Source organism: Triticum aestivum, chromosome 7B, assembly GCF_018294505.1.
Source record: "Triticum aestivum cultivar Chinese Spring chromosome 7B, IWGSC CS RefSeq v2.1, whole genome shotgun sequence".
Classification (NCBI taxonomy): domain Eukaryota; kingdom Viridiplantae; phylum Streptophyta; class Magnoliopsida; order Poales; family Poaceae; genus Triticum; species Triticum aestivum.
Genome location: NC_057813.1, coordinates 397,505,850 through 397,522,331, shown reverse-complemented (window position 1 = coordinate 397,522,331; position 16,482 = coordinate 397,505,850). Strand labels below are relative to the sequence as shown.

General features: G+C 47.6%; 1 protein-coding gene across 1 annotated transcript in view; it reads left to right on the top strand.

Annotated features, from left to right (window-relative positions):
• Positions 1 to 10,240: 10,240 nt before the first annotated feature.
• The window catches only part of LOC123158002 (L-type lectin-domain containing receptor kinase IX.1), a 7,831-nt gene continuing 1,589 nt past the window's right edge, over positions 10,241 to 16,482 (top strand). Inside the window, exons 1-5 of the mRNA XM_044576156.1 lie at positions 10,241 to 10,432; positions 10,530 to 10,651; positions 12,130 to 14,151; positions 14,237 to 14,459; positions 15,550 to 15,823. Of these exons, the coding sequence (XP_044432091.1) occupies positions 12,770 to 14,151; positions 14,237 to 14,459; positions 15,550 to 15,823 (1,879 nt within the window). The 5' untranslated portion in view covers positions 10,241 to 10,432; positions 10,530 to 10,651; positions 12,130 to 12,769. The remainder of the gene's footprint in view (positions 10,433 to 10,529; positions 10,652 to 12,129; positions 14,152 to 14,236; positions 14,460 to 15,549; positions 15,824 to 16,482) is intronic.

Below are 16,482 nucleotides of genomic sequence, written 5' to 3'. Positions count from 1 at the left end.
GCTCGCCGCCGCCCCGGTCGGGATCGAGCGGAGGAGCCGCTCGACCCGGTCGCCCGCACCGCGTCTCCGTGGGCCGCCGTCCCACGCGAGGCCCAGCCCAGCGCGGCCCACGCCCGGCCTCGCCTCGCCCTGGCCCACCTCCCCGCAACCTGGGCTGAGCCCACTAGGTGAGCAGGACACCTATCACGCGCCCGTGCGACTTATAGCTATATTGCGCTCGATCTGTTTTTTTTTCAGAAACTGCTAAGTCCCCAGTGTGTGTAATTTTCATGCCCTGTTCATCGCATTATATCTCTGCATCCGCAGCTCCGTTTCGTGCGTGTAATATGTCAAATTGTTCGCCTCGACGAGTACATCATTTCATTCCATTGCATCATATTCATTTGAGCCCATCTTGATGTCTGAATCATCGTTGCAAGAGTGCTTCATGATGTTTTCTGCTGTCTGTTATCAGAACGAGCTCTTTTGTCATCTTTGCCATGATTGATGTGTGCATCCTATGAGGTTGATGTCTTCATGTGTTTTGAACTATGCCATGTCTTCTTTACAGAGGTGCTTACCATGTATTTTTGTGATCAATGTGGTGACTAGCACAAGCATGCAAACTAGGCATCGTGATGTTACTGATTTTAGTCCCTGTTCTGCTGTTATTTTGATGCCATATAAACTTGATGCTACAGAGATATCCATGCATATTTTGAGATAATTCAGTAAGGGTGTTTTGAACATGTGGTTATTGTCTATCCATTCATGCCCTTTGTTACAATTATGGAGTAGTCTAGCATGTCATTTGAGTGTTCTACTTTTGCTTTAAAATGTTTCCTGGTAGATTGTTTATATATTCAATTTAGCCAAGCTTGTTGTAGTTGATCCTTGCATGCTATGGACTTGTTATTTCCTTGGTTGGTTACACAAACATGTCTTCTTGATGATGCTATGCTTATCTTGTCATGCAATTACTTGTGGTGAGTGAATCGAGCTTGTTAAGTAGTGTACTCGCTGTTGCTGTTTTGCTAGGCTGAATCTGTTATTTCGTGATGCTATATAAACATCTTACTACTAATCATTCTATGCATAATCTGGAGATGTTCTATAAACATGTTTTGATCTACATGTCATCCTATATCCATCCATGCCCCTAGTTGCATTTATAGCTTGCTTTAGATTGTTCATACCTTGCTCCAAAGTTGCTTCATAATGTTGCTGTCAGCCTGTTAACATTAAGTTCAGTTGTTACCATGTGTTTTGCTAGTGTTACATGCACCCTATGAACTTGCTATTGCCATACTTAGCTTCACAAATATGTCTTCTTACTGTTGGGTGCCTTGCCATGCCATATTTTGCTTTGTAGTGAGTTACACAAGCTCATCTACATGCCTTCATAATTATATTCCTGCCATGTATGAATCTGTATAATAACTTGCTATATTTACGTGGGTGCCATCATATTTTCTGATCCTTTTTGACTTATGGTCACTAAGGGACTTTTGATCTATGCTTTGAGTAGAATCATGCCATGCCTTTGTTTGCCATATTAAGTTCCTGTAACATGTTGTTTGATAGCTCTAAACATTGCATCATGATGTTATTTTCTGCAAAGTCTGAAATTGTTATAACATGCAATCTTACCATGTGTGTTTGAGCATGTTCTAGTGAATTCTGGAGATAGCTCAGTGTTCATGTTTTGTAATGCTTTACCTGTACATCATGTCCATGTCTTTTGTTTTCATGTCGAGATGCTGTAGCATGTTGTTTTGATGCTTGCAATATGCCTAGTTGCTGTTTTGGACAGCTTATCCTTTAACTTGTATTGTGTGTGTGTTGAACCGTTGCTCCGTTTTGAGTGTGCTCTATATGAAACTTGCTTAGAATTGCATGTAGTTTCATATTATCATGTTGCATCCTTGTTTTGAGGTGTTTGCTTGATGTTTGGGTGCATTTTGCATCAATGCCATGTTTAACTTGTTTTGCTCATATCTTCTAGGCCGTAGCTCCAAATCTAATGAACTTTATATGTAACTTGACTAGAATCTCGTGTAGATCATCTTTGTGCATCTTAACTTGATGTTTAACAACTTGAACATAAGGTTTATTCAGATCTGGACCAATTTCGAAATATGCATATGAGGACTTACCGGAATTGTTATATGTTGTTCCCGGCCTCATTTAAACTTGTCTTGATGTGTTGCTCTTGTTTGCATCATCTCTTGCCATGAGTAGCTTCATGTAGCATTGTCATGCATCATGCTTGTTGTGCATCATGTCTTGTTCATGTGTGGTGTGTTTACCATGTTGTGTGCTTCTTCTTGTTAGTTCCTGTTTCGTTGCGATCGTGAGGATTCGTTCGTCTTCGTGGCTTCATCCGTTCATCTTCTTCATGGACTCGTTCTTCTTCCTAGCGGGATTTCAGGCAAGATGACCGCTACCCTGGATCTCACTTCTATCATTGCTATGCTAGTTGCTTCGTTCTATCGCTATGCTGCGCTACCTATCACCTGTTTATCAAGCCATCCCATATTGCCATGAACCTCTAACCTTTGACACCTTTCCTATGCAAACCGTTGTTTGGCTATGTTACCGCTTTTGCTCAGCCCCTCTTATAGCGTTGCTAGTTGCAGGTGAAGTTGAAGATTTCTCCATGGTGGACAGGATTTTGGTTGGGATATCACAATATCTCTTACATTATTAATGCATCTATATAGTTGGTAAAGGGTGGAAGACTCGGCCTTATGCCTGGTGTTTTGTTCCACTCTTGCCCCCCTAGTTTCCGTCATACCGGTGTTATGTTCCTGGATTTTGCGTTCTTTACGCGGTCGGGTGATTTATGGGACCCCCTTGATAGTTCGCTTTGAATAAAACTCCTCCAGCAAGGCCCAACCTTGGTTTTACCATTTGCCTCACCACCACCTATCCCTTTCCCTTGGGTCGGCCAACCCAAGGGTCATCTTTATTTTAGCCCCCCCGGGCCAGTGCTTGTCTAAGTGTTGGTCCGAACTGAGCTGCCTGTGGGGCCACCTCGGGGCAACTTGAGGGTTGGTTTTACTCGTAGCTAGTCTCATCCGGTGTTGCCCTGAGAACGAGATATGTGCAGCTCCTATCGGGATTTGTCGGCGCATAGGGCGGCTTTGCTGGTCTTGTTTTACCATTGTCGAAGTGTCTTGTAAACCGGGATTCCGAGTTTGATCGGGTCTTCCTGGGAGAAGGTCTATTCCTTCGTTGATCGCGATAGCTTGTCATGGGCTAAGTTGGGACACCACTGCAGGGTATAATCTTTCGAAAGCCATGCCTGCGGTTATAGGCAGATGGGAATTTGTTAATGTCCGGTTGTAGATAACTTGACACCAGATCCGAATTAAAATGCATCAACCGCATGTGTAGCCGTGATGGTCTCTTTTCGGTGGAGTCCGAGAAGTGAACACGGTTTCTGGGTTATGTTTGACGTAAGTAGGAGTTCAGGATCACTTCTTGATCATTGCTAGCTTCACGACCGTTCTTTTTGCTCTCTTCTCGCTCTTATTTGCGTATGTTAGCCACCATATATGCTTAGTCGCTGCTGCAGCCTCACCACTTTACCCCTTCCTTTCCCTTTAAGCTTTGCTAGTCTTGATACCCATGGTAATGGATTGCTGAGTCCTCGTGGCTCACAGATTACTACAACAATAGTTGCAGGTACAGGTTGTGCGATGATCATGACGCGAGAGTGATGCTTGCTTGCGTTGAGTTCTTCTGCTGCTTCTTCGATCAGGGGATAGGTTCCAGGTCGGCAGCCTGGGCTAGCAGGGTGGATGTCGTTTGAGTTTCTGTTTGTGTTTCATCTGTAGTCGGATGTGGCTCTTATGTATTGTGATGTTGTATTCGTGTGGCATTGTATGCCTTATGTATGTATCCCCATCTATTATGTAATGTTGATGTAATGATATCCACCTTGCAAAAGCGTTTCAATATGCGGGTCTATCCTTGGTGGGACCTTCGAGTTCCTTTTGGATAGGGTCGCATATTGGGCGTGACATTTATCTAGTATTTCTGTTAATAAAATCACTCGGTAAATTGCTCATATTTCCAACAACGTCCTCCATTAACTCATTGAAATGAGATCATTCTTACACATCCCCCCCAAAAAATCATTCTTACACAATATCAACTAAGTCGATTTTTTTCCTTTCCCTACCCATACTCACATCAAATTAAATGTTACTCGGCGCCTAAGTTTTTTGCACAAAAATTAGTGCACGATGATCCGGCGTGCACGATCTCCTCTAAGCCTCTAAGGGCATGTTTGGTTGCCCGGGTGGCTTTAGGATGCATTGCATGGGGGAACCTGGGTGACCACAACCTGGTTGAGCCGATGCAAAGTTGAGCCAAGATTGGTGTTTGGTGAACTTGTATGTCATGGCTGTACGAGGTGCAGTTCTTCTGAATATTGCTGAAATTGATGCGGAAGGCAGAGCATATGCAGCAGCATGGAGCGACGGCGAGCAGTAACAGGCCTTGGTGGAGGCGGTCGAAGATGGCCGCGCTTGACATGGGCAGCGGCGGCCGCCGTGCTTGTCGAGAAAACCCACCATGAACGAGGTATTCCTCCCTGTGGCGGCACGAGGAGGCAGGATCCGGCGGCAGTAGCAACACTTGGTGGAGGCGAGCAAAGCTGACGACACTTGACAAGGGCGGCGGCGACGGTGCTTTGTAGAGGACGGTGGCGGCGCTTCGTAGAGGATGGCGGCGACGCTTGGTAGAGGAGATCGGAGGTGGTGGTGCTTGACGAAGAAAGATTCGGCAGCACTTGGTCGATTAGATCTTGGCGGCGGCGCGTGACGAAGAGGCAGAAGGGAGAGGAAGGAGACGGAGGAACGAGCCTGCATGAGAGATACGCAGGGATCTTGCGTTCCCCTTAGCTTCAGCCTGGCTGAGAGGCCTCCTTTTGCATCCGCCGGGCCAGACTGAAGGGCCAATACAGCTTATCAAATGACTCAGATTTTGCACGGTGGATGCGGGCCAGATGCAGCACAAGGAACCAAACACGCCCTAAGAGCATCTTTAGCAGACCCCGCATCCCGCCCAGACCCGCAAAATAACCGCCAAAATACGGGTCGGGCGGAAAAACCTGCCCGATCAGACACCCGCATTCGTGGCCGACCCGTAATTTTTTTTGCGGGGCGCGGCAAAAGATCTCCCCCCACCTCTAGATTCACGAGGTGGGAGGACGACCCGAACTCAGCCCCTATCCGCAGCGAGATTTGGCGGGAGGGACATTTCCGCGCAGCCGTTCCTGCTCCCCCACCCTCCGCCACCATTGCCCCGCCACCTCACGCTCTGGTGCATCTTCCCCGGCCATCCTTCGCCGCCATGGATGACTTCCTGCTATCCACCGTCACCGTCGAGGTCGCACACGCTCAATCCCCTCGGGCGGATCTCGTCGCCGGCCATGTTGGCCCCGCCGTCGCCCAAGGCACCACCACGCCTTCCCACAAGCGGCAGGGCAACGTGGTCGTGTAGGGTAGGAATCTGGCTTCCCCCGCCACGAAGGCCCGTGCGCTGGGCGGCAACGCCGCTGCTCGATCCTGGCCGGCAGCGGAGAAGGTCGACAAGGTCTTCGGCGTAAAGCGGAAGAAGATTTCGGCTACAAAGAAGCCGGCTCCTTCATCCACTCCCTCCGCCTCGGAAAGAGGTTTCCCGGCGATGTCGCTCAACAGTGTTGCTCCCACCGCAAGCAAGGTGTTTGACGAAATGGCCGGAAGGTATGAGTCTTCGGTCATGGCAATTTTCTTTGCTTTTCGTCATCTGCGCTAGCTCGTGACTTGTTGTCGTTCACTGTAGTGGTGGTTCAAACAATGCAACTACCGAGTTTGTGAACTTGTTGGACACCAACGCCATTGACATCGATCGAGCCCCGTTCGCCACATTCGACTACAATGAAACGAAGAGCGGCGTGGATGATCGTGGTGGTGAGAAAGGAGTGGAGGAGATCGATGAGGTAGCGTATGAGCAATCGCAAACAAAAACTAGGAAAAGCCAGAGATCAAAGAACTACACGATCTTGGAAGATCAAATCCTGATCAGGGCATGAGTGGAGTGCGGTGTCTCTTGATGCATGCACGGGTACTTCTCAAACCGCCAAGAGGTATTGGCAAAGGATCGAAGATCAATACTTCCGCATGATGGCAAAGTACCCCAATAGGACTCCACGCACATTTTGGTCGCTTCAAGGGCATTGGGATGTGATCAATCCTATGTCCAGCCGTTGGGCAGCTTGCTTGGAGCAAGTACGCAATGCACCTCCAAGTGAAACCGTGGAATCCAACTATATGAGTTCGTTTTGCCTTTGTTCAAGTTGTGCACATCATATTGCATCATATGAAATGATTGCATCATTTAACTTTGTTTAAATTGTGTAGGATAAAATTGCCCAACATAGATACAAAGACATGGAAGCTTCGGAAGGAAAATTCTTCAAACTAGAGCATTGTTGGGACTTGCTCAAAGAATGCGAGAAGTGGAAGTTGATCGACAAAGAATCCCCACTGAAGAGAGGTTCACTTACAAACATGGATGAAGATGAGGATGATGATGGCCCAAGAAATTTGAACAAGCCCGATGGCGACAAGAAGACTAAGGAGAAGATGAAGAGAGAGCACGAAGCATCGAGCTTGAGGGGAGAAAATTGATGTCATGGTGCAATCAAATGAGTTGGTGTTGTTGAAGTCGTTGCAGATCAAGAAAGAGTTGGCCAAGAAGAGGCAAGGGAGAAGCAAGAAAAGTGGCAATTGCTCAAGGAAGAGGGGTTGCGCAAAGCGGCCATTGAGGAGAGAAGAGCATGTGTCGCACAAAACAAAGCCATGTCCAAGTTGCTCGCCGAAGAGAACAAGATCATGACAATGAACCGCAATGACATGGATGACCTCACCAAAGAATGGCATGATATGGCAAGGAGAGAAATCTTGAAGAGGAGAATGGATGCGTCGGCCAGTGCGTGTTACAGTACCGGAGATGTTTTCTATGCTCCATATGGTGCCAATGTCAATGATTTCGGTGCGGGAGTTGGAACAAGCGTCGGAGGTGGATTCGATGGTGCCGATGAACTTCAAGATGGACCCGATGGCGCGGAGTGAAGATCGACCAAGATGATGTCGGACGTGGTCGTCACTTTTGCAAGACCCTCTTTTGAGTTTGTCCTACTAAACCGAAGTTTTTATTTGCGCGTAAACTGTGTTATGTTGTTTGAAGTTGAACTTATTTGTCGGAACCGATGTCAAATTCGAGAATTGGGTGTCTTCGGTTTGCGGGTCGACGCGGCGGTGCCCGAGCAGACCCGGCGTAGCCGATTCGTAAAAGAGCATATTCACCGAATATCTTTTTTACGGGTCCATTTGCGGGGTCTGAGTCTGACCTCGCCCGCGCTGCCCTGTATATGCATTTTTTCTGCGAACTGCAAAACACTTGTGCGAGTTGGGATTTTACGGGATCTGCTGGAGATGGTCTAACTACCTGGTTGACCAATCCTATTTCTGCTCCACGTGCCGCAGGCAAGCTGTTGAACGTACGTGAGAGAGAAAATACCATCATGGCATTTAGTTTGCTGCTAACCGTACGAGAGAGAGGGCGTGGAGAGAGAGAGAGAGAGAGAGTTGCATGCGGGAGGAGAAAATCATGACGGTCAGTTGTTGCTAACTGTACGCCTTAGATTTTAGGATTTTTAGAAAAGCTAAAACGCCTTACACATCGGGAAGGAGGGAGTATCAAAACTGATGTAATACATAGGTCGGACAAAATTAATATTCAACCATTAAGGGCTAGTTTGGTCCCCTCGATTCCCCCGGGATCCCGGCGTTATCCCTGGGGGAGAAAGCACCGGCCAATCAGACCCCGGATTATTCAGCGGTCAGTTTGGAAGCCCATCGGACGGGGATATCCTGGCCCAATCCCCGACATATCCACGGGGGAGAATCCACGACTGCGGACATCGGGGACGAAACCCCATCTCTCTCGTGCGAAAGCAAACTTCCTTCGTCTCGTGGATCCCCTCGCCTCCTCCAACGCCTTCCTCTCTCGAGCAGTGAAGCCTACGACCTCGTTTGCTCCCTCCTGCCAGCAGTGACGCATTCTTTGCTAAAAAAATTGACTGCAGGCGAGGAGCTTCATACCCACGATCTCTTTCCTCCCGTAATCTATCTGATCTGATTTGGTTGCTTTGTCAAACTTCCCTGCCCTTCCCCATGATTTCCAAGTGGCACCAGGGATATCTCCCTATTGCGAGAGGGGATCCCATAAGCACAAGAAAAATCTCTCCTGGTGGCTGCTACCCTGGGTTTTCCCTCCTCCGCAACCAAACGAGCCCTAAAGTACACGCCAATTCCCCCGCAAAAAAAAGTACACGCCTATTACAATGCACAGGCAATTAGGTAGTTTAGATAAATGCAGCAAGGTCAATTTGTAGGGTCTAGACCATCTATCGCTCCCACTTCAATTTGGCTGTGTGACGTGGAATGGATGGCCCGTTGGTGTGCATACTTTGTACTTCCTCCGTCCCAAAATTCTTGTCTTAGATTTGTCTAAATACAGATGTATCAAGTCCCAAAATGCTTGTCTTAGATTTGTTTAAATACAGATGTATTAAGTCACATTTTAGTATTAGATACATCCATATTTAGACAAATCTAGTACAAGAATTTTAGAACGGAGGGAGTACTTTGGGTGTCCCGTGCCTCCTTGGCTCCTTGTCTATCGTGCACGGCATTGTAGCTATCGACCCGAAAATCCTACACTTACTAACAAGTATGTAAGATTTCCGAACCTGCCATTTATTCTCTCCTCCTCATGAATTCAACTGCGGGCCGGGGATGTTGGGGTACTGCTCCAATTAGTTTGCTCCACATCATCGCGTATTGATTGCATAGAAATTGTATTCTAGCATTGCTCCTATTAACCTACAGTCCGTGGTAGAAAACGAGACAACTGAAATCTAGAGATTTATATGAAAGAGAAAAAAAGTAACCTACTGACGTACGTACACTTGAAAACCATGTTTTAGAAGTATGTGCGTACAGCGAGCCAACCTATGGTTGAATGGTTAAGTGGACAGTGGTAACCTCAATCCACCAGGATTCGACGATACGCGTTTAGCGAAAGGAGACGTCCTCATGGACTAGTAGACGTCTACAATGACTTTGTAAAATCTCAAGATGATATGTCGGCCCAGTCTCTCGGGTATGCTTACAGGGATAGGACGTGTGTGCGCATACATAGGGGTGAGTATATATGTATATGAGTGTTTGCGTCTGTATTGTTTTAGAAAAAAATACATGCATATAGTAAATGTTTATTTTGTGAGGATTGGTACGGTCAAAATTGTATGTAAAAAGCCACATGACACATGTTGTAAGCAATTCAAACAATTAAAAAAAAGTTAGATGTAAAAGAGAGAGCAAGGGCGAACGGATAACGCAGCACCCATTTCGCAATCGGCGAGATGAGCCAGGATCTGGAATTAATGAGTTCGCGTACGCGTGGAGCCCGAAAAGTACCGCACCTTCATTCTGTCGCCAGATCGTTGTCGAATGCACAGTAGTCACACGTTTTTTCCCCTGCAACAAACTACGTAATGAGTTTCAGTCTCATCCAGCCATGCATTTATGCAAGAAGACATGGTGCCTGTCAGAAGAAACAAGTCAAAACACGATTGAGGGGAAATGAACATAACCAAACATAGAATTATGTACTGTAGTACATGTCAATCATAGTTATCGATTTTGGAGGATGACGATCTCTCGTTGCCGTCAATAGTCATCGCCTGATCTAGGTAGTACTGTACATGTTCTCTTTATCGATCCCACCGTGGCGTCGACGATTTGCAGCCGCTAGACATGCATAATATGACAGCTACAGAAGAATGTCCTGAAACTTCTACAGTTACGATTTTGTACGTACTACGTGTGCAGTGTACAAGTGTAGAACACTCGATGGTGGTGTATTCGAGTCGACTGGACTCCCGGTTAGTTATTTTGGCTGATTCTTATCTCTAGCTTTTTTTCATTCTTTTTACAATCCGTGGCGCAATACGATGCTCAATATTCTGTTCTGTGCTGGGAGAGAAGAAAAAAAAGACGGATGAGGCGTTTTCTCAGAAAATAAAACGGACGTGGAGGCCTAATACCTTCTTAAAAGGCCCTGGGTTAGTTGCACCATTAGTGTTTGGGCCATTATAGCCTTCTCCAAGTCCACTCAAGGGCCTGCCCGGCCCGGCTTAACTAATAGTAGCCCACACACCATTTCCTCGCACATTTTTCCGCTTTCCTCCATCGCAGGAAACGACCACGATGGCGTCTTTCTGCCGCTCCGCCGCCGCCGCGGCCAGGTCGGCTGCGCTCCGGTCCAAGTCCCGGATCGCGAGCCCGTTCCCGGCGACGAGGTCTCCCGTTTCCGCTCCTCGCCTCCGCAGGTCATTCCTGAAATCCCCAACCCTTGTGTCGTCCCACCACTAAACTCGCTCGAAAGCTGTTCCCAGAGGTTTTCAATCCTGCTGCTCCTTCTCTCAGGTCCACAGTGAAGATGCTGGCGGGCGCGGAGTCGCTGATGCCGCTCCACAGCGCGGTGGCTGGCGCGCGGCTACGGTCGTGCATCGCCGCCGACTCCTCCTGCTGGAGCTGCCTCTCCCAAGGTGAAGTCCACCCCCTGCATGCATCCAGTTCGTTGTGTTTCTGTTATAATTGAATGCCTAGTCGTGCTAGTTGGATTAGCTCTGCTTGTGATGATGATTTTCTACTATCTAATGCTGGAATTGCAATGATTTGTTTCTTGAGAGACTAGTCAGTTGAGATGTGTTAAGTTCTAGGATATGATATTTCTGCGCAATTTGTTTAGCGTGTGCACATAAGATCTATCATTAGTTCATTACATTGGTGCGAATGTGTCGTAAAGCTGTTGGTTTTACCAGTTTATGTATGGCTCTCCTCTATGGATTCCAGTTGGCCTTGGAGAGCATTGTCAGGCTTGTCCGTGGTAAATTATAGTTTAGATGTGAATATTTCTGTCTCTCTGCCTATGCATGTTATGTTTTTGTACTTGGCAAGCTAAGCACCATTGTTTGTTTGCAAGTAAGAGCAAATGATCAATTGCTCGGTCTGTTGCCTTTAGCTGGATATGTATAGCTGTTTATTGTCTAATTGTGCTTCTTCTTGCATAAGGGTTTTAACCAGATATGTACAGCTTTTCATTGTATTTTGGAGAAGACAAGGTTGCAAAATTATTGGGCTCATTATTATTCTTCTTTAATGGTGTTTTCTAATCCGAGGAGTCAGTTTCCAAAATTCACCCTCGGAATATTTAGAGCTATCCAGTTTTGCTATATGAAAATTATATCACTAGCTTCTTAAAGTTATTCGTAATATTATAATTTATACCAATGTATATGCTGTGTAATGATGAACAAAATTGTGTCCCGGAACTGTGAAAACTGAAAGTATGTTATTACATCATTTTAAAAAGAATAGAGGGAGTAACTTTTAGTATACAATGCATCAATTGCATACTTGTTGTTTACTTACATGTTCAACATTCTCATTTCTGTTTTGGTAATCATCCTGGTAGGTTTGATCAAGCGCATCTGATAATGGCTAGGAGCGTAATGTTGAAGAGCATGGATCACTTGCTCCTGTGTCATTTTCAAGATATTTTCTTTCTTCTCTGAAGAATAGGATATGTCAGTGTGCATTAATCAAATTTTGTTGAAAAAGTTGCAGATCTAATCTGTTGGTGACTCGTTCACAACTATTGTTTAATTCCACTCTATGCAATAACAGAGTTACCGCAGTTCCTTAACGTAATGTTTGTTTTATGGACACCTTGAATCTTAACACTGGGTGGTATTATGCTGTTTGTCGTTTTCCAGCCTTGCGTGTATATTGAGTGGGTCGTTTGTGTGTTTTAAATTCATCTTATGTGTGCCATTCATACAAGACAAAAACGCCTACAAATTGAAAAGGTCCATGTCAAAATCCTACAGTGGTGATCATGTTTACAATTCCTTTTGTTTATTTATATGTTCTTCATTGGTTGGGATATTCAGTAAGGAGCCATCTCTTTTTCTTCTTCTCTTCTCATTGAGCTTTGTTGTTTTGTTTTGATACAACGCATTAGACTTTGCTCTTCCTCGGTGACGAAGGCTGAAGAGGTGGGCATCCTACTAGGAACAGCACTCAGGATGGATCTTGTTTATCTGTTTGATGCTCGGCTTGGCGAGTCCATGGCTACAGAGATACTGAACTTTGTTTGGTGACTCGGTGTTTGGGTGCGTTCTTTAACTAGTAGGGTTTCCTGTTGGCTGAAATGTCCTTTCCTCTGTATCAACTGTTGATCTCGTGCCTAATCTGAACATGAGTTTCGTTCTTCATGAAGACAAAAGTTAAAGTTTCTTCTTCATCCTGATCACGCGTTCACCTCACTCTTTGTTATTTTCCTAAAAATAAAAATCTCATGTTGACAGGCCAGGTTATTTTTTCTGCCGGCTTGCCGTTATTATTCAGTGATTATGATTAGTTAAGTTAGCAGACTGCAACAGGTTTATTGTTTTCTATTTGGCCGGCTTATGTTTGTCCTACATAATTACCTGTTCCTTTGACCGGCCTACCTGTCCCCTCACATCGAATCAATAATCCGTCCAAATTTCCCCAATTGGAGAAGGAAGGACGCGGTACTACTTAAGAAGTGAGCTGATACATTCTCTTATCTTTACGTGCTATCTCCCAATTCTGCCATTTGCCAACTACCACCATCGGCGATGGCCAAGATCACAGGAACAGCCATATGTGCTCTCTTCATCTTCTTCTCCTTCACTTGCTGCCTACCTCCTCTTGCTGGATCCTTGTCCTTCGACTACCCAACCTTCCGCTCGGAGGACCAGAAGGCCATCAAGATCGAAGGTAACGCTTCCTTCAGTGTTGGGCACATCGACATTAGCGGCAACAACTGGGACGTCCGTAAGAGCCAGGGGCGGGCGTCGTACAGTACCCAGCCAATGTTGCTGTGGGATGGGCACACAGGCGAGGTGGCTAGCTTCACCACCAGCTTCTCCTTCATCATCAAGCCCAAGTCCAACAGCAGCAGGGGGGCTGGCATGGCGTTCTTTCTTGCCAGCTACCCGTCGAGCTTACCGACTGGGTCTTCAGGTTACTACAACCTCGGTCTCACAAACCAAAAAGATGGCGCTGTGGCGGCAGGCGACAACCGGTTCGTGGCGGTGGAATTCGACACCTCCAATGAGACCGAGGTATCAGATCCCGACACCACTTTGGACCACGTTGGCATTGACATCAACTCGTTAAAATCGGTGAAAACATTGCCCCTGCCAAACTTCAGCCTCAATGGAAACATGACTGCCACAATCCAGTATGACAACATTTCAAGTATCATGTCTGTCACACTATGGCTTGGTGATGGCCATGGCCCGAGTTACAGCCTTAGCTCCAAGGTTGATCTCAAGAGCGCATTGCCGGAGCTGGTTGCGGTTGGCTTCTCGGCGTCGACGGGCAAATCCGTTGAGCTGCATCAATTGCTTTCTTGGCACTTCAACTCATTGCTGGAGGGCAAGACGGCAACAGTAGTAGCACCACCGGTATTAGCACCACCCTCCTCGAGAACTTCCGTTTCCGGGGTCATAGCAGGAGCCGTTGCTGGGGCATCGCTGTTCCTCGTGGTGTTCTTCGCCATGTCAGCCTTCTTGCTACGTCGCCGTCAGAACAAGAAGAAGAGGGAGGCAAAGGACGAGGATATGTACTCGGAAGGCGAGGTGGTCATGGAGATGGAGTTTGGGACGGGGCCAAGGAGGTTCCCGTACCGGCAACTCACCAACGCGACACGGAACTTTGCAGCGGAGGAGAAGCTCGGGCAAGGTGGCTTCGGTGCGGTGTACAGAGGCCACCTGAGAGAGCTTGGCCTCCCCGTGGCCATAAAGCGATTCTCCAAGGAGTCATCCATGCAAGGGAGAAAGGAGTACACGTCGGAGATCAATGTCATCAGTCGGCTGCGCCACCGGAATCTGGTGCAGCTTGTCGGCTGGTGCCACAACCACGATGAGCTCCTACTGGTTTACGAGCTCATGCCCAACCGCAGCCTCGACATCCATCTCCACGGCAAGGGCACCTTCTTGACATGGGCAATGAGGTAACATCTTTGTTGCACGGTGTTCATTCATCTTAACGTGAGTTTGGCATCTCTTGGAGCTCATGAAGGATGATCATTGCAACAGGATGAAGATAGTCCTCGAGCTTGGCTCTGCACTGCTCTACCTCCACGAGGAATGGGAGCAATGCGTGGTGCACCGGGACATCAAGCCCAGCAACGTGATGCTGGACGAGTCCTTCGGCGCCAAGCTGGGCGACTTCGGGCTCGCGAGGCTCATCGACCATGCCGTCGGGATGCAGACGATTGCTACGGGATCGCAGCAATTCCTTGCGTCACGCCAGGATGTGGTAACGAGAGGCAGAAGGAAAGCGCGTGGGGAGGAAGAAGAAGCAGAGAGGAAGAATTGTATTTCAGAGAATAATGTTTACAATGCCAGTTCTCTTTCTCCCCTCCACACACTAGCTATATAACGGTTCCATTACAGGCCGCACTAGGCCGGCCCAACGGTCATCCACCCACTCAAGGCACGGCAAGGCCCAGGTCGTTGCATGCCCCTCCCCTTAAGCAACAGGACGCCCTCGGACTGTTCACCATCACGCTGTTGTCGTTCGTGCCACATCTGACGCCCATTCCCAAGTTGCCATGGACACAGGAAGGCCTCTCCATGCAATCTTCAGTTGCTGTCGCGTGTCCCCACCAACCTGCACCAAACGGGATTGCAATACCTGTGCCGGTGTCCTAGCCGTTGACAGAAGTACTGCATCCAGCGTCTCTGTCTGCGCTGCAGTCTGGTCTGGGGGCTTGGCCGCCTTCAGCAGAGACACATGAACTACAGGATGGATTTTGCTTGATGCTGGAAGATCCAGTCGGTAGGCCACAGTTCCAATCTTTTCCACGATCTGGTAGGGTCCAAAGTACTTGAATCCGAGCTTATGGTTGGAGCGTCTCACCACTGATTGCTGAACATACGGTTGCAGTTTCAGATAGACCCAATCGCCCACTGTAAATTGCCGGTCAGACCTGTGTTTATCCTCTTGCGCTTTCATCCTATGTTGTGCTCGGAGGAGGTGTTCTTGAATTAACCCTTGCATCATTGTACGTTCAGCCAGCCAGCCGGAGAGATCTGAAGATAGAGAACTCTGCAGATTTGAAATGCCCAAATGTCTGGGTTGATAGCCATATAATACTTGGAACGGTGTATGACCTAGAGCTGAGTGATAGTTTGTATTGTACCAGTACTCGGCTTGAGGTAGCCAGTATACCCATTTCTCGGCGGCCTTCGGGGCTTCTCGCGGCCAGCGTCCTCCTGCCCCGTCATCTGGCAAGCCCGCCCCGTCCCCTGCATCGACCCTAGGTGGGGGCCCTAACACTCGGGTGGTACGCCAGCTATGTGGTCGTGAACGCCATGTCGCCTCCAAGTGTCACCGCCGCTTTCAGAGGAGCTTCCTTGGCATCGGCAACGACGGCAAGGGCAACGAGCTCCAATTTGCGATGGCCGACTTTGGTCCCCCCGCCGCCGCCCCGGCTGCCCACATCGCCGCCAAGGGCAAGGACCCGCACGTCGACCGGGGGTACATGCCGTCCTATCCTGTTGATCCAGCATGGTACATGGACACCGGCGCCACCGATCACATGACGAATGAGCTCAACAAACTCTCCACCTACCAGCCCTACTACGAGCACGATCAGGTTCACACCGCCAATGGTGTAGGTATGCCCATCTCTCACATTGGCCAAGCATCTCTTTTAACTAGTCATCCCTCTAGGCAGCTCCATCTTCGTAATGTTTTGTGGGTTCCCTCGGTGACTCGTAATCTTTTATTTGTCCCTAAGCTCACCCTTGATAATCATGTCCTATGTGAATTTCACCCTTTTAATCTTTTTATTAAGGACCGAGCAACCCAGGACGTTCTGCTTAGTGGCCGCTTGAGCCAAGGCTTGTACCGTTTGGAGGATCCATCCGCCTCGTGCGTCTTCAGCGGTGTTCGTGTGTCACCTTTCCAGTGGCACTCTCGCTTTGGTCATCCTGCCACACCCATAGTTCGCCACATACTCCACCGCCATGAGTTGCCATTAGAGTCTAGCAATAAAGAGATGTCCGTGTGTGATGCCTGTCAACAAGGCAAAAGTCATCAGCTACCTTTTGTTTCATCTACTAGATAAGTAAAGAGTCCTCTTGAAATTGTGTTTTCTAATGTGTGGGGTCCAGCACAAACATCTGTTAGTGGTCACAACTACTATGTCAGTTTTGTTGATGCCTATAGTCGTTTCACATTGTTTTATCTTCTTAAGCGCAAATCTGATGTGTTTGATATATTCATTCAGTTTCAATTGCATGTTGAACGTCTACTCAAGCATAAAATTATCCAT